Below are 21179 nucleotides of genomic sequence, written 5' to 3'. Positions count from 1 at the left end.
AATTTCCTCCAGAAAAATTAATTGTGATGAAAACAGACGCCATGCTTTGGTTTACCAGAAAAACTGTTCTGTGTGCCAGGAGGTCTTTGAAATCTATGTCTCAGATTTCTTAGAACAAACTGGGATTGGCCCTCTGTCCTTCATATGAAAGATTGATTCCTGGTTTCCAAGACCAGATAATGCATTTGTACTGCCCACTGTTTCCTGTCTGAGCATGAATTTACTTAACTGGTTAAGAATACTCCATCATTATGTGATTGGTTAAATACACAGGGATTTGTTTTGAGACTCTAGAGGATTTTATTACATTGCAAGAGCGATGATTTGTGGAATACTATTTCCATCCAATCCCTTTGGTCTCTTGACTGCATTTCACATTTCCATCTTAGTGGCATCTGCCCCTCTGATAGCTTACTAATTTTCAGGAGGATGGGGGAAATAATACAGGCTAACCCTACAGATGTTGAAGAGCAGTTTCAGAAGCAATACATGAGTTAGGGAGAGCATCTTCCGCCTCTCAGAGAGCTGTGGCAGATCCCACTTCCATTGTAGCAAAATCCACAGAAGGAACATGATTGTGTTCTTTCTAATTTAATCTAGTAAAATCAATGTCTGAAATCCCTTAGTGAGATTGTTAACAGTGGAGCAAACTCAACTTTTGGTACATTTGCCCATCAGCATCACATCTATCAATATATGAGAAGAGAGAGAAAGGTGGAGGGGACATGGGAAGATCCCGCATGTGGACTCTTCTGCTCTAGCTATGCCAAATGACTTGTTCTCCTTAAATAATTTTGCTCTATCAGTCCACTCTCTTTGTGTCTGTTTGATAACTCTTAATATCATGGCCTTGGACTGGCATGTTTTTCCCTAACCAAGCTATTTCAAACTTCTAATGGCCTGATCAATAACTCATATATTACATTTTCTTGGCTGGGATGTTTACACTCTCTTGGACTCTCTTTTTGAAACTCAACCAACAGTTTCTTTGGACTGTTGTTCTTTAGAGGAAGCACTTTTAACAACTTACTCAAGCAATATAGAGCAAGTGACCTGCAAATTTTGCTAACAGGCCATCTTTGTATAATATTTATTAAGAAGAAATGTATTGTCATACCTTCCCAAAGAGGATATTTTTTTTTTTTATCAGCCTAGGAAAGCTCAGTTTCAAGTTTTAATTTCAAGGAATGCGTTCCTTTGTGGTTTTTTTACATATCATGACACTGTCCAACTGAGACTTCAGTTTCTTAGACAGAACTGTGTCATTCCAATTCCCTAGCAGAGCTGTTTTAAAGTTTCAAATTTATTGCAAGTCTTGGTAGTGTGTTTAAGGCTGTAAATGGTAAGCTCACAAACCTTACCAACACATACTTCAGATGGCATTTTCTTACCAGAGGATGCCATTACTGCTCTTCTTTGGTAAGGAAATAGTCGGGAGCTGCCTGCATTGGATGCATATGAAAAACTAAAGATGCTTTGTAACTTGATGATGATTTTACAGGAATTGTGCTGTCCACCTTTATAACACTTTCTCCTGTCAGTATGAGATGGGTCCTTGGGCAGCACCACTGGAGAATGACCCAAGTAGTGTTTGGGGCCACTCTGACACATTTGTACCGAGCAGTACAGCGCCAGGGAGCAGACCTAAGGACAAAAACAGTTGAAATTTATGTACTTCTCTGCAGAGGATATGCATGTTTGCCATGTGCAAATGTTTAAAATAAATCACAAAAGGCTGTCAAGTAACCTTCCTTTGTGTGATTAAATAAGTCAATGCCATTCTGCATCTGTCATGAACTCAGTGATTTTTAATTTTTTAATGTGTGTTACAACTGCAGCGTGAGTAAGATTGTTTTGCCATGGTTCCAGTTAAAAATTTGGAAAGGGAAGTATAAACATAGATGGCACAATTATGATAAATTTTTGCAAAAAATAAAATTATGAGAGCTAAGAGAAGTTACCTTGTTCAAACCTCAGAGTGTATTGTTGTGGTTGCACTAATACAAAATAGTTTGCAATAGGCCAGATTGAGGGATTATCAGTATGGTAAATTATGAGCAATAGCTTTTGCATAACGCTGTGATTTAAATGTGATTTTTTTTAATAAGCAATTTTTTTAATTGATGCAATGGCAACTGATTTTAGTGTAGAAATCTTCTGTAATAATTTCTATTATTCTTTTATTATTGATTAGGATCAAAGCATTTCGAACCCTCCAAGAAGCTCTCAAGTGCAACTATGAGCACTGGCAAATATGGGAGAACTATCTTCTCACCAGTACAGACGTTGGAGAGTTTTCAGAAGCAATTAAAGCTTATCACCGGCTCATGGACTTAAGAGATAAATACAAGGATACACAGGTGGGGAATTTTCCATATTTAGTCATCCTATATGTTCGCTAATTTTTGTTCTGAGGCAGAGATTGCTTATAGCTGCTGATAGTGGTAACAGTAATGATAATACATTGGCCAATAAAGTTATGTAGGCAAGTAGTTTTTGTTTTGGAGATTTGGATTCTAAGAATAAATATTTAAAATTAAACTGGACAAAACTGAAAATGTTTGCATCAGACTTTGTGAAAGGACATGCATGAGCCTTGCAGTTTTAAGGCCTATTTTTACATAAAATGCAATGCAAAATCCCGTCTTTCCATATTGTTCCTGCATATCTCAGTATCAGAAGTAATATAAATTATTTAGTTTAAAGAAAGGGAAGCTTTTCCCATGTGTTGGGAAATTCTACAAATGAGCCTTTGAAAGTAAATTGAATGCATTACAGTCATAATATTGATTCTTTATAACAAGAACAGAGGGAAATAAAAGAGGACTTTTTACTCATCTCTCACTCTAGTTCAGTTTAGTTAAATTTTGTGTTTGCTCTGGACAAAATCTAGAGAACCTACCTGGGATGTTACCTCGATTGAAACCAGGTCCTGATCCAAGCAGGGTTGTGCACATTCTGAATATAGCAGGGTGAATTTGAAAGGCAAGCCAGAGACTCTCTCAAGGAAGGTAGTAAAACACCTTCAAGAGCCTTTACATATTTAGCAGATCTGGTTGAAGAGCTTATGGGCTCTTAGGGAGATTGTGTAGTACCAGGGTAAGACAAACCAGCTGCTGCTGCTCATGGATCCCAGAAGTATGTTTTGTTTCTTGTCCCATAAAAGGAGAAAAGTAGCTTTCCTGGATCGTGGGAATTTGAGTCTAGTGATGAGGAGAGAGAGCAGATAGAATTAGTTAAAACTGTGGAAACATCTCATGGTCATGGGGGGCAGGGGTGTTAAATACCTTTTTCACATTTCTTTGTAATAACAAATTATATGTGAGTCCAATACTTATTACTAGTAAAGCAAATCATACACAAGGTAACAATCTGTGTTACTAAAATCTTTTAGGTTTGATATAGCTAAACATTAAAAGTGTGTTTGGTATAGAGTACTGTAGTGCTGGTGGGGCCTGTCATGGAGTATCTTGTAGATGGTTGGCTTTTTTCAATGAATTTTTTTCTCTATTGCCACTTAAAATAGCATTTTTAGGGGTGGTCTACTGTATTATTTTAAACATACTGACAGCTAACTAGGAGTAGATGTTTCTTCATATATTTACCCATTTGAGATATTTTGAGATGATATAGATGCCTATTACTGTTATTTGTCAAATTTTATGTAATATATTTTGTTAAAGGGTTTGAAAATATTGCTTGTATTAAATTTCTATTTTTGTTGCATAGCTTTTTTCATCTTCTTCTCATACAACTTTTATAACTTTTGCAGAAGTATATATGTTATCTTTCCTAAATTCTTCTTGCATCTTAATTTTAACTTTGGCTTCTGATATGTGAAGTGTTTTATGGGTTTCATTGTAACTTCTAATAAAGTTGCATCAATTAAGAGGATTTTACTAGTTCTCAAGAAAAACCTCAGAGCCTGATGAGAGAATTTCAGGCTTGAAACAATTATCTTACAAGGAAGAGAAGAGAATTTCCATAGCAAAACAAAAAAGCAGATAAATATAAAAGCTTCTGCTGAAATTGTTTACAAAGTTCACCATTAATTGGTGTGCCTCTCCTTTTTTCCAACTGGACTGTTTTAAATAGGGATGATCTATAACCATCTTGTGCAACTGTATCTTGACAATGTGAAATTATGAACATGAGTAAATGAAAACAAACACCATTATTTCCATTCAACATAGTATGATCTTCTCTTAGGTTTTATTTAGTATTTGTCATCATCACAGATTTTAATTGTTGGACTACTGTGACATGACATAGTGATGAGAGAAACAAGGTAGGAATTGAAAAAAAAAATTAGTATGCACAGGACTGGAAGAAACAAGTTGAGTGATTGATTCCAGTTCTTTGTGAAAACCAGCTGCTTTTAGCATAATCAGTGTTGCAGAATACCCCCTTGTGATGCTGAATGTATTGATCACAAATGTGTAATTGAATATACAATTTGAAATACCCTTGATTTCTGTAGTTACATCAGACTATTTTATTTTATTTCAGAATAGCATGAAGTCATATTTTTAAATCATTGATTTCTTGTAATAATAGTAAAGCATTCAGATTCTTATTGGTGAGGCCTAATTCTATTAGGCCATTGTTGTCCTCTGTGCCAGTCTTGTGAGTACAGCACACAGATTTGGGAAATTTTGCTTCTGTTCTGTTCTAGTTCTTTAACAATGCCATCCCTGTGGCAAAGGTTCTGAAATCATGGTATCATGAAGCTTGAAGATAAGTATGCACAGATTCTGCAGATAGAATTGACACGGAAGAGCAAAAGGGCTCTTTATAAATGAGCAACAGTGCAGTAAAAGATTACAGCAAAGGACAGTTTCCAAAATCTTCTTTTGCTAGCATTGTGTGTAAATGTTAAAAGCACACTTTATTGCCTTCTCTCCTTACTGGTTCTTAAAATTCTTCACATTTCCATATATCTTTTAATGTTCACAAAGCTGAGAAATATACCTGGAAAACCTTCAATTTATGTGTAATAAAATACAAAGGCTAACTGAATTACCTGTAGTTTCCACTAGTAAATCGTTCACTAAAAAGTACCCAAGGAGAAAGCCTTACCTATTATGATCATCAGTTTGGTCTCTGAATTACTGGTGTGAGCTAGGAAATGTACCTGGAACGTTTCTGCTACTCCTGGTTATACTACTTTCCATCACATGCATGCTTGTGGAGGCAATCAACTTTTTTACTTGGAATGCTGCAGGCCTGTGAATGACTAAGTTATTTTGTGGTTGGAAAAACTGTTTAGATATACTGTTTCAGAAACCATATCTTCGTTATGTGCTGTCAAAGATTATGAATACAGAAGTATGGACAAAGGGCTCCACTTTGCAATTCTGTGGTATTGAGCTTCTAGCAAAGTTTTTCTGGTACCCTTTCCATCAAGCAACATCCTCATTTCAGCAGTTCGTGTTACCAAACCATTTCTAACAAAAGGCCACAAGAACATGTTCCAATGGGATTTTGAAAAGCAAGGGTAGGAATTAATAGTTTCTGGAGCTCTACTTCATTTAAGTAGCTCACTAATGACAATTGTCTTCATTATAAAATCCTTAATTTGGAAGGGGGAATAGGGAGAGCTCACAGACTGCAGATTTGTCATTTTGGATCTGTTGTCTGAAGGTTCTCATCTTTCTTGAGCACTGTCAAATTTGATTAGTATTAGTGAAACATCTAGAAATGGTTTGACCAAGAGAATGTTTATAACAAAGGAGTTGATTGGCGAGCAATTGTGAAATGAGAGTAACTGATGAGAATCGCAGCATTTATAAATTACTTGGTTTGTTTCTAAGATTTTGTCTCACAGTGTCTTTTGTTCAGTTTGTAGTAAGCACATTATTCACAAAAGCAAAGGAGGAGGAGGAATGCAGATAGTATGATGTCATACTAAACATGAACTCTCTGGCCATATGGAGCCCAGCTCATTAAAAGAGGCATGAAAAAAAAACCAACCAACCAACCACCCAACCAACCAAAAAAATCCCCCACTGCTGTTTTGGCATCTTGGGCCAACAGAGCATTGCTCTAGTAGTTTAGTATGTATAGCAGTTTAAAATCTCTCAAAGATACAAATTTTAACATTTATGGCAACCTAAATGCAAAGCTCTGCGACACTGCTAATACTTTTGGATGATTAGTACAATTCACTTGCAGTTTGAAATAACTATGTAACAAGTGTGCACTACCGAGTAGCATTAATGAGTCATTACTGTTTAATGGACCCTTTAATCTGGGTCTTGACATTAGTTTCATTTTAACTGCTGTAGTGCCAGAGTTTACATGATGGATTACAAAAAAAGGAAATTGATTATTATGATAGAAGTGTAAGCAAAGGGAATAGGGGATTTTACAGTTGCTACATCCTAATCCTTGAGTAAGGAAACTATTTTTTTTCATGTACAAATAAAATATCATTTGCTTTAGAACTTTTGATGATTATATATGATATTCACATGAACTAACATTTTGGACCTCGATTAATTATTTTGTTAAACCGAGAAACTGATTGAGAAGTCATACATCTGTGTATGAATCCTCAGGACCAGTTCAAGTTGCTTGTCAAGAGAGAACATAGTTCAGTCTTTTTTCTTGCACCTCTTATGTTTTTTTTATTACAGTGCTGTAGTAATGGAAATATCAACACTTGCCGATGTTTTTCTAGCAACTCATTATAGAAGACCTGGTTAATGATGGGGTTTGGTGCTTTATATTCCAAATCACGAATATAAATGAATTTCAGAACTTTTGGACTATTAATAGTTTATCATATTTTCTGTTATCTTAAGTGACTCTTAAGAGATTGTGAAAAGAAGGAACTGTCAGTTTGTCATATCATTTTATAAGGAATATAAGTGACTGCTGTGGTTTTGGGAGAGGAGCTGTTTAACTTACGTTCAGATGTTACTGTGATACCATTAGTTCTGAAAAGATACCAGTTAGATGTACATTTGCTTTCACTTCCTTCATTACTCAGATTTATTTAATAAAATTATCAGCCATTTTGTTTGATTTGGGTTGTTCTGCCAAGAATTTTCTGTATATGATAAAACTCACTATTTTTTGGGATGCATTGTGATTGAGCTATTCTGTAGAAGAAAAGTTATTTTAGGAAAGTGAACATATCACAAATGCTAAACTGGGTGTGTTTTTATTCTAAGTGTAATATACTTCGATGATACCGTAATTTTTGCATTACTTTCTGCCAGTGAACTGCAACTTGATTTATGAGGATGCCTCCCATTCTGCTTTTAGTAGAGCAGTGTGTATTTGTAGGGTTTGCAGCTATTCACAGGTCATCTTTGGAGTTAGTTTTATTATTATCTTGATATCAATATTGCTGTGAGTGTAATTTCATTGTGTTAGTGTCACATAGACAAAAATGTTAAAGCATTGAGTTTGCCAAACGACAAGCTCACAAGTTAAGAAGTACCAGCATGAAGGTGTTTGTGCAGTTCTTACTGGCCTGTCCTGAGTGCAAGCCTGGTGAAACTTCTATTTTGTCTTCATCCTTATTTCTTCCCCAGTCTCTGTTTCTCATGCACTGCACAGGATGGGTATTACTCACTTGATAAGCCACAGCTTTTCTGGGGTGAATTTTCTTCTACTTCATCATATGATCTACTGTTTTGATTTACATTTGCTGTTTCTTATTTTGCTGAGGAGAAACTGAGGCAAAGTGACTCTGTTTTCTAGTTTTCAGGGTCCAGTTAGGGATGAAAAGACTGGTATGATGTAGCATTTTTTACATGCAAAACAAAGCTCCCACCAGCAGATGCATGTGCTCAGCATTTCTGCGGGTCAGATCCCACATTCTCAAGCCAGTGATTCAAAAAGTATGGCAACTAATGAGTACTTGTAGAAGAGTTTGATGCAACTAATTTGACTAGTAACTTACTAGTGCATTAAAAACAGATTCCCAAGGTGGTATTCCATTGCCTTCTAGTTTCCATCTTATCCACTGTACATCTTTGACTTTCTGCAGGTTGTTTAATAGAGGTCCTGTAAAAAACACTGTTTTCCAATACCTGAATTAATTTGGCTCAGTCTGTTTACTGATCTTTCTATAACTGCATTAGAAGGTGCACTTTCTTTTACCCAAATTTCTGTCTTAGATTTTTGGCCTCTTCACCTTCATCAACATAGAACCATATAGATGAGGTTTAAATCAGCTGAATTACTCCATGTATTTCTTAGTAAATTCTGTACTTGTCATATGGCACAATCATTAATAGAGACCAAATATTAGAGATAACATTACGTATACTGGTGTTGATTTGAGTTGAAATAACTCTCTCTTGCTGCTTTTTTAAGGTGCTGGCTATTCTGGTCAGAGCAGTAGTGGATGGTCTGGAAGATCGTGCTGGGGAGGTATCAAGTGGATTGAAGGGGAAACTGCAAGAGCTCTTGGGCAGAGTCACTTCACGAGTGACAAATGATGGGGCAATCTGGAGACTTTATGCCCAACTTTATGGAAATGGAGAAAATGACAGTGGTGAAGATATTGAAAAGGTAAGAACTACAGTGCTGTAGTAGAACATGCTCTTGTTCCAGACCTGTTTTGCTTTAGTGTTTTTAAAGTGTTTTATATAATGTTTTTCATTGTCTTTTCTTCATGTTCCTGCAGCACATGTTTTTATTATGCACAGCAGGAGCAAGATGTTTTACATCCATTTCCTTGGACTTGAGGAAAAAAAAACCCCTCTTTTTTTTTTTTACAGTGTTTCATTCCAAAACATCCTATCACAGCACATGTATTGTCCTGAATTTGCATTCTGAAACTTGGCAACAGTCTAATGTCTATAATCAAATGGTGGCTTTTGGCTTTTTTGAAATTGAGATCTTTGATTCTGAAGATAGGATATCGCAGCTTCTAAAAAAAATGGATCTTAAAGGCATGATCCAGTAGCAGCATAAGCCATCTGCACTCTTTGCAATCACTAAGGGAGAATGTACTTAAAATCATCTACACCACAGTTTGACTACCCAGAGTAGAAATTTTTTGTTCTTAATTTGCTTAAAATGGAATTAAATAATGCTATTTAATTCTTAGTCTGCTGAACCATTGGTTTCTCTTTACCCATCACTGTTTTTGGTGTATTAACTTCCATTTCTTGTCCTTATCACTTCCCAAGGAATTAAGTTGATGGCATTTCCAGAATAACCACTCTGCTCTGCTAGAAGTGTTTACTTTTTGTGTGCTTCAAGTGTGGTTTGCATTTGATATTAAATTTCAGAAAGTTCAAATAGCCATTCACAGTTCAAAAATAATTAAGGGTTATCAGATCTTCACTGAAGTTGAAAGTACACAGGGTCAGCATTCAGTATGTGTTTACTAATGGGGGTATGCCTTTGGCCTGGGCAAAAAATGCCTCTCTGGAAGACTGCTTGATGTCAAGCAAGGAAGATGGTTAGGCCTACAAATTGTACTCCTGTGGGCTTAAATTTATAATCATTTGTGCCTTGTTCACTGTCTCTTTGTGCTCTGCCCTGTGAAGAGCCTTGTCTAGTCATTGCTGTTGTCTATTATACCTCCAATTCCTCCCTTTTGTGTTCCCTATTTTTCTTTACAGCTGAACAGTAAAAGGGATTTGGCCTATTTAGAATGCAGAAATACAGACACTGCAATATCCTGTAATATATCCTCAAATTCTTACTCAGACATGCAAAGCAGCAGAGGCCCTGTCTATAGTATGAATGTAATCATTTCAGAATCTGGTTACATCATGGTACTTTTAACTAACCAAGTTAAAAGCATGGTTTCAATTTGTAGAGTAGACAGTACTTTAACTGTGTTTCCTAATCAGACTGGTTGTGGAACACACAGTCTAGCTTGCCTGTGAGATGGAATGATGTTTATAAATACTTAAGGTATGTTTACATGTATATCCAAATATCCTGGTGTGACAGTACCATAGATCCAGATCATGAAAGAGCAAAACTGCCTACAGCCACAGCATATATTAATTTACAGTGTTAAAATTAATTTCTAATACACCTAATAATCACTGATTTCTGATATCATATTATGAAGTAAAAAATATAAATACGTATATTGGCTTTACTGACACAATCACCATCATGGATCAGTCAGATATTCAGTGAATATAACTGTATCTGTAGAAAAATTTTAGATGTATAGTCAGTTTGCCACTCACATTTATTAGGCAAAAGGTCAATGAATTCTAAAAGGGCATTACTTACTGTACTGTGGCATCAAAGGACAAAGAGATGAGAACAAACCTTTGAAAGTGTCATGCACCTCCTTACTCCATAGCTTTCCATCCTGCACCTAATTTAGTTCGGGTTTAATTATATTCAACCAATTTTGTTCCTAACACTGAATTTGAAAGAACAATCTTGTATATTTGGCTATTGTAATAGAGTGTCTTTGTTGCTGGCTTTTTTTAATTTTCTGTTCTGCTCATATATCTGATGCCACATGAACAACTAGGATCTACACTTAACAGTGCTTTGTAAACTCTATCAACATTAGACAAGGTTTGCAAGTTAGGAGTGTAGAACTACTGGAGGCTTGGGTTTGTGGTACTGTTTTGGAGTTTTTTTCTTTAGCTTAGCATATATTTACTCTCACACTTCAATATACCTGAGCTGCCACCTCATTCAGCACCTCTTTCTTCCCTACTGAATGCAGTCCAGTCCACACCTTTCCCACTGAGGAGTCTTTCCAGCCTTCAAGTTTCCTGCTGGTCCATCCCAGGCTATGAATTCCTTATGTTCCTTGAACTTTCCCCAGCTCGTAACTGTTTTCTTTCAGGATAAATCCAGGTTCCAGAAGTGCAAACAAACAGCCCACAAGACTTTGAATTCTTTCCCTTCCTTGACATCTGTCAGCAAAACCCCCCTAATTTGCTGCTCTGACTCAGACACATGCAGACTGAAATCACACTGCTGTAAAAACTGTTTTATCTTCTTTTGGAATTTCTTGCCTCTTCTTGCCAGAACTACTACCAGTTATAACCTAGGTAATTATGAAAAAAAAAAAATTAAGTCACTCTGGTTTGACTTAATATCCCTTTATTGCCATTTACAGCAGCATGAGCAGTTCAGTCACCTGTGCCATAGTGATTGGAACTCTAGTGGGAGAGAAAAAGTGGAAGCTTCTGGGGTGACAACCCTCAAAATCAGAAGTCTTTACTGTCTTCATGTATATGTACCACACTGATTTTTTTTTTTTTATTCTTTTATATTTTACTTAAACTCTTTAAAAAGATAGCTGGAGGGTTGTCATTGAACTAAGCCATGTAACTTCTGGCATGTATTTGTTTCAGTTTTTAATGCTGTAGAAAGAAAACAAAATTCAAAAGCAAAAACTAATTTATTCTGCTAAAATTATTTTTTTTCTCCTTAATGGGAGAAAAACCATGTTGTTTACATTTTTTTCCCTGTTCACACTGAGAACTAGAGCAGTATGGCAACTAATAGCTACATCTGTAAAACGCATATCTCCCGAGATTACATATAGAGAAAGAAAGCTTTGGTGTATCCAGTTATAATTTTTTAGATATGAATTTGCTGTTTGAAGTGTGAATACAAGTATTTTTCTGTTTTTCACGTGCATTTAATTACAATGACTTGGCAAATATGGGTCACATCCATCAGTCTAGACAGATTTTTAAAAGATAAAAATTAGATACATGTTACTTTATATGCTTCTCATACTCGAGCTGCAGCATTGGTGAGGAACATCTGTGTTACAGCTGGTGCTTAATGCTGCAGAGGAGGACGCTGTGCCAACTCACAGGAAATTAAGTATAGTAAAGATAGATTCATTTTCTGGATTCACCACTAATCTTGTAGATACTTGAAAGTAATTTGGTCTCCTAGTTGATTTTCTGGCATACTGATAATTTTTTTTTTCCTCCTTGCAGTCACTGCAGTATCTCACTAAGGCACATAAATGTGAAATTCAATCAAGTGATTGGGAGAAAGATGTTTCTTCTTTTAAGGAAGTGGTGAAAGGAGCCATAGAGATTGCACATGGTATGTTCTGCCTGAAAAGGACTTTTATTTTTCATGAAGAGTGTAACAAATATTTATTAAGCTTAGTGGCAAAATAATATTCTACCTATTGTATTTATTCCTACTACTAGGAGTCCTGTAACAGAGAGTATCATCATGATACTGCATACAAAAATATACTTGGAATGAGGCAGTAATTGTGTAGGGTGAGTCAGTAAACATATGACTGGTAAACATGGAATCAATTAATTTTCTGATCTAGCAACTTCATAATGCAAGTGAAAATGCATCTGCAGTTCATCTCAGTCCTCAGATCATCATATAAATTGTTTGATTGAGTTTGCCAGTCAGGAAATGAATGAAACTTAGTAAGATTATTCCCTGTTCTGTGATACTTATGTTTAAGAAGGATACAGATACCTGTTGTATTTAGAGCTGCCTTCTCAAAAGTACTTGGCTTTTTTTTTTTTTTTTTTTTTTTTTTTTACTTTCTGGTTTTTTTTGTGGGGGAATAATGCAGTTAAAATAGTCTATGGAGGGTATCAAGATATTTAATTAAATGTTTTTGTTCAAATATTATTGCTAGAGTGGTAATGCTTTATTGTTTTGGGGTCCTTCTGTGTTTGGATTCTAGTGGCTATAAAATGCAGCAAGAACAAATCTAATCGTCAGGAAGCTTTGCAGATACTTTCTTCAGCTCGGCTCAACTTACGTGGTTTGTCATCCAAGGCAAAGGTAGGAATGCCTGAAAGGTAGGAATTTTTGTTTGAAAGCTGGGAACCTTTGTTCTGTTGCCAGAATTTCTCCGTTTTGAATCAATTATAGATCAAATAATACCTGCCTGTCTCAGTGCATCATCAGGTGGATGTTCATCTCTGTGCTGTTAAGGATTCCAGTTTTAACTAAACTTTTATTTCCTTTCTTCTGCTAGGCTTTGATTGCAATACTGTTCTAAGAGGAAGCATTGAAATTTTAGAGTAAGGTAGAATTTTACTTAAAGTCTTGGGCGAACAGATTTGAATGTTTGAAAGCAATCAGTCACTTCAAAGATCTGTTTCTAATGTGAGTAGTCATGGGATAAACTAGGTAGTCTCAGGAAAAATGGATCTAAATCTGCAGAAAAGACCCAGATGTGTCAAGATTGCTTGGCATCACTTGCAGTGTTTTAAAAAGAGTTATTTATTAAAAGATGGAAGTAATTTTTAATCTGTTTTTTGTGGATACCCTACCAATTCAAATACCAATTACTTGGAAAAATACTTTTTGTGTTAAAATACAGATATTAGGGATTTGTCCTGACTTTGTGAAGGGGATTTAGCAACTGTGAATCACAGAGCTGAAGTTTTATAATGTGTGCTTGTGCTACAAAGTGTTGATTCATCATCACTGTGCTAAACTTGGCTCATTTTCTCTCCTTTAATTTTAAGTCCTTTAATTTTAAGGATAAAAACGTAGGAAAGTTGCATTAGCAAACACAAACTGGATCTGTAACTCAGCTTTTATATACAGGTATTTATACCTGTATATTATATACAGGTATTACTGTAGAGAAAGCACTAAATGACAAATTGTATGAATACAAGTACAGGTAGTTTATATTATGAAAGACCACGTAAAAGATTAAGAATGTATGAGTCTAGTAAATTCTATTTTATGTTTCAAAGGCATCAATTAAGTTAACATCTATATTATTGGTAGCTAATGGTGTCATGGGGTAGCTTTACCTTTAAGACAGCTTAGAAAGAGGGGAAGTTGAAGCTGCTGGTGGCTGACGGGAGTTTTTTCTCCTGACCAATTATCAGTCATTTCTAAGAATTGACAGCAGATCTGACCATTAAAAAGTGAATTCAATTTGTAAACACCCCCTTAAGAAGTACAGACAGAATTCTCTTACTCTGTTTAGTTTCCGGCTTTTGAAGAGGTAACAAGGGTCTGTTCTGACTGGGCCAAGGGCTACTGCATGAGCGATCTCCTGTTTGATCTGAGCAAAGGCTTGTTGTTGTTCAGGGCATCACTGGAAAGTGGTTTTATGGTACTTCTGAGAAAACTGTCATATTAGAAATGAAGTATTTTATCTGAACTCAGTGATTTTGCATCCCTTCCAAGATGCCATCTTACTTTTAATTTCAAGTCATAATGAATTTTCAAAGTGTGTCATATTCTGTCAGATCATATGCACAAACAGTTTAGCACTGTTTATACCTGTCCAAGCTTGACTGCATCTCATTTTGCGGCCCTGTGAGTCAATATTAGTGTGGGGTGGGTTTTTTTCATTTTTAATTTCAGCTGAAAAAAGCACTCTAAAAACGGGCTAAGAGCAGACTCACTAATAAAGATTTCAGAAGGTATAAAAGAACAGTGAAAATAAATGATTAAAGAAAATGTAAACTTCCAAAATTCTGTAGTCAGGACATGCAATTGGAGCAAATCAGCAGAACAATGTCACTGCTTCTGGGATCTCCGTCCCTTGATGTTTGAGCTCCTGTATTGTGCCAGACTCATGAAGCACCCACAATCTGCCTAAGGCTGCAGATCAGAAATGGTGCTTAAAACTTCCCCAGGCTGTCTCTAACTGAATAGATTTCTCTAACTGTGTGTAGAGGAAAAAAAAAAAAAAAGAGAAAGATAAAATAATTACATCATCCTTACTTACCAAACTTTTCTGTCACGCTCAGTGTGAGATTTTGGGGCTGAAAGTCAAAGAAGTTTCTGTACTTGTAGCACGAACATGTTCCTATTTTTGTGTAAGACGTTCCCTATTTCAGTGAAAAGATTGTTTTGAGGCACAGTGAATACCTTGGTTTAAGCCTTTTTAAGTACATTTTTGTTTATATACATATCTGAATTATCCCATTATGTTTTGATGATATAATGATGTACAGATGTACTCCAGAGCAACTTTTGTTTTCTCAGTTTGTTTTTGTCTCTAAATGTAGGCTTTGTGTTTGTGTCAAATGAAGTGTGAATCACTCTTCCTTTACATAAGGAAGGGAAAACATATGTTTGGGTGTCCCCCCTTCCCCATATTTCTGTGTAGTGGTACCTCACACAGCCTCAATACTAAATAGATGAAGATTATGATTGCTCACAAGTTAGCTGCGCTTTTTTTGTTTCTGTTAATGTCTTAAGGTCTTTAAGAACAATCTATTTTTATTATTCTGTAGTGTTTTGTTTTCTCTGGTATGACTTAGTTAAACACAGGTGAATGCCTCCACCCAGGGATGTTTTGACATCAAATGTGAAAAAATGTTTATTTGAAGTTTTGGAAAAAATGAAGCAACAGAATATGAAACTGGGGAAAATGGTCATTAAAATTCACAACCAATTTGTCAGCAGGTGGGCTTATAAAATGCAGTGACAGAATGTGAGATGCTTCTTCTAATTTGAGTTTCATGAAAAAGTCATTTACTTTCAGTGGAGTCAGGAGTCAGCATAGGCAGTCAGGTCAGAGCAGAAACCCCACATCTACAGGAGGATTTGATCCTTCTGGCACAATATCAGGTGTGTGGCACAGATATGGATCTATATGCAGGATATGTGTCTATATGTGTGTGTGTGAATAATTTCCATTTATCAGCCATGAAAGGACCTTTGCTTAGAGAGAGATACCATCATAGTATACAAAATCATGAAAAGCCATCTATACTGATTTTATATGATATGATGAGCTCCTTATATTTTGGTTCTCCCCTGAAAGAGGAAAATCTGTATGTATCTTTTAAAGGTATTTATTTATAAAGTACTTACAAGTATTTCCTTTTGTTATGCAGCAACTTTTCATAGATGTAACAAGTAATGAGGTTCACAGTGAAATAGCTGATGAGGTGACAGCTATGGACAACATGATTGCTGAACTTCAGGAGCTGAGCAACCAGCTGAGAGACCAGTGCTGACATACGGACCAAATTTCCGGATGGGATGATGATAATGACATGTTTCTTTTGCCACTGCTTTTGCTGATGAAATGGTAACAATTCTCAGGCAACAACACTCTCAATAAACATTTTTCTGTACAGTGCTGTTCTTGTCAGCTTTTTTTCAAAGTTCCGGCTGCCTTTTAATATTCTTTCCTGGTCCCACTGGCTTAAAAAGTTGCATGTTTTGGTTCTTCAGCCCCAGATTTCCTGAAAGAGAGCTGCTGATGTTTGTAAGATGATTATGGAGGATTAGTTCTACCTGCTTCATCCACCTTGGTGCTGGGAAGCTGGAGGATGCCCTGCCCAGGTGGGGAGCTGGGGAGTTGCTGGTCTGGGGAAGAAGCAAGCAGTGGAGTTGGGAGCTGAGCCCAGCCTATTTCCTATTTTAATTCAGTGCTTATAAGGTGGGAGTGGGGTCCTAAGAACAAGAATTTAGTATTTTTCATTCTTCAGGTAATACAGTTTAAGTAGAAGGCTGTTTGTTGCATTAGGATTTGCAAACAGTTGTTACTTAAAGCAGTATTGGCGTATTCAATATCCATAACTTGTGTCCCATGGGCAATTGATTGATACTTTATTTGGGCCTTTTATAGGCAGGGGGATTTCCTCCACTGAGGCAGCAATAAAACTGCAGTCTAATCTAAAATACTCACATCTGACTAGACCCAAGTGTCTTATTTTCATCTAGACTATTTTGCACGGTTTCAATTTTCAGCATCTTTGGTACTGCTCTTCTTAAAATAAGATTTTTTCAGAGTTTTCCAGAAACCTGTGTGAAATAATTCCCTCACATATATAGTTTTGGCTTGCTCCTTGCTATGAGAATGGTGTGGTTATCTATATTTTGGCTTTGTACAGTCCGTGGTATGATCTGCTGCTGAATGTAAGAATTTTCTCCCTGAAGAGAAGGCCAGAAGGTACAAGTAAACCAAATAATTATTTGGATTTGAAGCAGCAGTACATGCATGTTACTTTGTTGCATGAAGGAGTGAACCACGTTGACACATTTGTAAAGCTGCACATCTTTGTAAGGCTTCTTAGAATGGAGAATAAACTATTTGGTGACAGTATTTAAGCATGAGGTTCCCACAGAAATTGCCATCTTAGTGATAAGTTTACCTCCTAGTGAAGGACAGCAGGGTCCAAAATTTGTTGAAATTGCCTAGAAATAGAGGAGACATTAAAGTTTTTGCAGGGGGAGTTTGCTTTAGCTGCTCCCATTTTGCTGATACATATGAGGAAAAAAAAAGGGCTGAGAGTTTTGTGACAGACTAGCACCACTACCATCTTTTTGATATGTCATTGTGTTTTGATGTAACCTTATTCCCTAAGGAAAATAAATTATCTTTAAAACTATTCTTTTGTTCCCAGCACTAGTTTTTTTGGGAAGAAAAGGTTTAGGTGTGGAATTAGTTCAGTGGCAGAAAAATCTTCAATTTTCGTAACAATCTTATGGCAAATTTTAAACCAGAATTATATCCCATTATTAGCTTGAAAACATGAGATTTGAATTCCATTGTCTTGATTTAAAAGGCAGTAATTCTATTGGGTCTACCTGAGACATTTTTACAGCTGCAGTTTGGCAGTGCAGGACATGAAGGCATGTTCATTTTTGTGTAATGGTTTCTGCCTAGCATTTAAAAAAGATAGATGGGAAGTTAACACTTCATGTGGAATATTAAAAGAGTCTGTGCAAAGGTCCTCAAGTCCTTTTCCCTTTGATTTTGTTCTTTTGAAAATTCTTTTGTTTCTTTGCCTAAAGTGGTCAAGTGAAAAAGTCATTCTGCTCTTTCAGTGTCTCTTCCTGACAGTGCTTCACATGTTTTCTCAGCACAGATTTTTTTTCCCCATTTGTGCCTCCCTGTCTTTGTAGGTGCATGGAATGTAAACTGCTTTGCCTTTCACCTAATACAGGGAAAGCCTAGTGACAACAGACAGGGTGTTCCTGTAGAGTGGGATGACCTGTGTTAGGACAGCACATCAGTTTTCCTGTCACAATTAATGTAATAGAGGGGAGATGTCTGCAGAGACTTATAAATACGCAACTTAAATACGTACAGACAATGGTGTGAAAGATGGCAAGGCAGGAGGTGACACATCATTTAGGAGTCTGGCTTTTCAGAGCAGATCATGATGCCAGAAGACCTCAGCCACTTTATCCATGAGACTGAACATCTGATGTAAATCTCTCTACCAGATATGTATCCGCTACCTGTTCCTGTGTATTGGTGGTGTTCTAATCTTCCCCAGGTACAAGGTGAGCCCATACTGTTTCTCTGGAGGTCACAACAGGCCTTTTAAAACTTTCCAGCCACAAAAACTGAGTCAGTTTTGTATGGTACTGATTTTCTGTGTTCATGCCAGCAGCATTTGGTTCAGAATAGCTTTTGGAGACTATTGTCCTGAAGACAATATTTCTATAAAAGTTCTGGCTGTCAAAAAAAAATCTGGCTAGTATTGAAAGAGGAAGAATCATTTCCTAAACAGACTTCAGACTTTTCAGATCTCCATCTTGGAGTGTCTGTCTTCTTACTTGGATCACTCTCATGACAACTGCAGAATTCTTGAGAGTTTATCAAAACTGGACAGTTCTCTCCTGATACAGTTGTCACATCTGCAAATACCTCTCTAACCCCTCTGTTATTTTCTCAAAGCTCTATGTGCAGCACATGCTACCGATTATTAATTAGTGTAGCATGGACTCAATTAAGCAATATGTTGCAGGAATGGCTTACAGTTCACAGTAGAACTTCAGGTACTTTCCACTCTCTTTTGTCTTTGTGACTTTAGAAGTATTGGGGTTTCCCCCTTTTGATGTCTGTCTGCTATTAATGTGATATGACATAGAGGTAAAACAAATGAGTCTGGATTTTTCGACTTCTACCAACCCAGACAGGGAAAGCAACTGTCTCAGAGTTTTGAAGATGAGTATAAAGCCAGGAAGTATGATGGATGAAAAAGAATTAATTTCCGTGGTCTAAATGACCTAATATGGTTCAACACATGATGTATTTTCAGCCCCTGGTGGTTAGAACCCAGGGAAGATCTTCTGATTCACCCAAAGGGCTGTGTCGGGCTGGGTGTGGTACCAAAAGTTTTTTTGGGGGTTGAGACATTACTCATGAGCTGAAGTGAATGTTCTTAGGGCTGGTGGGGCTGCACTGACTCAGGCAGGTCATCTCAAGTACAGGCCAGTAAATGTTGTGTTCCATGTCACATTGTCCTCGGTGTTCCTTCCACCATGCTGACCAGTGCACTTAGAAAGGCAGGCAGCTCTCATCCCATCATTCATGCAGAGCTCTGTGCTAAAACTATGGAAAGAAATAAAGCTTTGAATAATTTTTCCGTTCTAAAAATGGTTTTATATCAAATACAGAGGACACGTTTACAAGATCAGCGTTTGGATGTGTGCATAAACTGGTCAAAACTATGCCTCTTCAAAATGAATTAGACAGAAAAAAAACCAGGTATTAATTTTATTCTGCTTTAGAAAAGCTATTAAGTCCCTTTGAAATTATTTTGATTTAGCTCTTCTGTTCAGTATTTCTGTCTCAATATCGGTGACTGACAGTACAGATGGACATCATGTATTTCAGGAGATAAAAGGAAGCTAAACAAACTCATTCTATTTCTAGAGGAATACAAATTAAAATAATATACAAGTACCTAATTTTTTCTTCATCTGCATTCATGCTGAGCTCCATACCACAAGTGCATACAAAATAGGGAAAAGGTAACAGCTGATAGGGTACAACTTGGATTCTCTGAACTTAAAAATAAACTGGAATTTGATAGAAAATACCTTACTGTAAAGATGAAAACATTGCCATCGACTGTATGGAGCTGTTTACAATGTGATTACTCAAACTAAGTGCTTTGTGTTTCAAAAATTATTTCAAAAAATACTCTTTTTTTATGTTGTGTCTATATACATGTATAAATATGTATATAATTATATAATATGTGTATATAAATATGCACATACACAGATACATAGAATCTTGTGTCTGTCACAGAAACAGTTATTCTGTAAGTGTAAGAGGTACATTTACAGAATGGTACATCTCATGTAAGCTGGATGCATTAGAGAGACTGGAAGTCAGACCAGATGTTGGAAGATCATTCCTGTACATTTTACATGACGTGTTTCAGGCGTATTGCTTGCAAATAAGGTGAATTTCACAAGTTACCAGCAATAAAATGTTTACATTTATACAAAACCCAATGTAATACTGCAGTAGGGCAAGTTTTTGCAGCACTTAAAAATAGATAGGTTTTAATCAACCAGTAGCTTATTCAGGCATGTGCTCAAATATAGTAGCTGCATTCATTAGACAAACATTTATACTAATCCTTCAGCTACACTAATAAAAGAGTTATCCTTTATAGGCTGAACATAGTAGCACAAGGTTCTCTTTTTAACTATTGATATCCTTCAAAGACCAAAGTCTAATCATTATTAGTGACAGTATTTGGTTTTCAGCAAATGAGTTGAAAATTGGTAACTTAACAGCATGTTGTTAGAATTCCTTACTGAAAATTGAGACAACTTTGCTTTTGGGAGCAGCTTATATGCTGTAGCTAAAGTGAATTTGTTTCTCCTCTTTAAACAAAGAAAGCCATCAAACAACAGCAGCTATCTTGTTGGACATTTTGGTTTGGTTTGTTTTCCTATTTTTATAGCGTTTGTCCTTTCACACTTTGGACTTTCCTTTGCACTTTTGATTCCCTCATTAAGGCAAGAAATTTAAGTTTGTGCATTCAGGCTCTCTTCACTGAGCAAGACAAGGATGCCAAATCAAGTAATTGCTGCTCTTCTCTGCTGAGTTAGATGAATGACCTATTACAAATTTAATCCACTAATACTGATATAAACTTTAAATGAGCCTCTGCAACAACAGAGTGGTTTAGGATTAAAAATCTATGTTAAATAACTCTGCTTTATTTATAGAACTGTTTTCCAAGTTAACCTAAGTATGAATGTCCATTTTTCTGTTTCCAGTTTTCTCTGACCTGAATGTTTTCTCAGAACACACCAAGAACCTTCTCATCACCAGTGATGTCATATGTCCCTTCTCAATTTTTTTTCTTATTTATTTTAAACCTCAGTGACCTGTGAGTCAACTACAAGTGTTCTTGGCCAAAAATCAGTGTAACAAACCAGGCAAAGAAGTACCAGCCAAGAACCATGCAATGGAAAACAGGGATTAACAGCATGAAGATCTTCAAAACTGCAAGTTAGCCTATTAATGACATCATTGC

General features: G+C 36.3%; 1 protein-coding gene and 1 long non-coding RNA gene across 4 annotated transcripts in view; one reads left to right on the top strand and one right to left on the bottom strand.

Annotated features, from left to right (window-relative positions):
- Nucleotides 1–16015, top strand: part of TTC27 (tetratricopeptide repeat domain 27) — a 113704-nt gene extending 97689 nt beyond the window's left edge. For 2 of the 3 annotated variants that reach the window (XM_086878082.1, XM_086878083.1), the window contains exons 16-20: nt 2195–2360; nt 8332–8529; nt 11910–12021; nt 12635–12735; nt 15771–16015. In XM_086878082.1, the coding sequence (XP_086734208.1) occupies nt 2195–2360; nt 8332–8529; nt 11910–12021; nt 12635–12735; nt 15771–15893 (700 nt within the window). In that variant the 3' untranslated portion in view covers nt 15894–16015. Of the gene's footprint in view, nt 1–2194; nt 2361–8331; nt 8530–11909; nt 12022–12634; nt 13705–14022 lie in introns of all 3 variants that reach the window. The other variant, XR_015283517.1, reaches the window with a different exon arrangement.
- Nucleotides 1296–19228, bottom strand: LOC147654944 (uncharacterized). Its single transcript, XR_015283523.1, has 3 exons — nt 15748–19228; nt 2903–3203; nt 1296–1644 (listed from the first exon to the last, which is right to left on the bottom strand). It is a non-coding gene; the product is annotated as an uncharacterized LOC147654944 (long non-coding RNA).
- Between the last annotated feature and the right edge of the window lie 1951 nt (nt 19229–21179).

Source organism: Cyanistes caeruleus, chromosome 2 (genome assembly GCF_971803275.1).
Source record: "Cyanistes caeruleus chromosome 2, bCyaCae1.hap1.1, whole genome shotgun sequence".
Taxonomy (NCBI): Eukaryota; Metazoa; Chordata; class Aves; order Passeriformes; family Paridae; genus Cyanistes; species Cyanistes caeruleus.
Note: the sequence above shows the minus strand (reverse complement) of the source record. Positions and strands in the feature narration are given on the sequence as shown.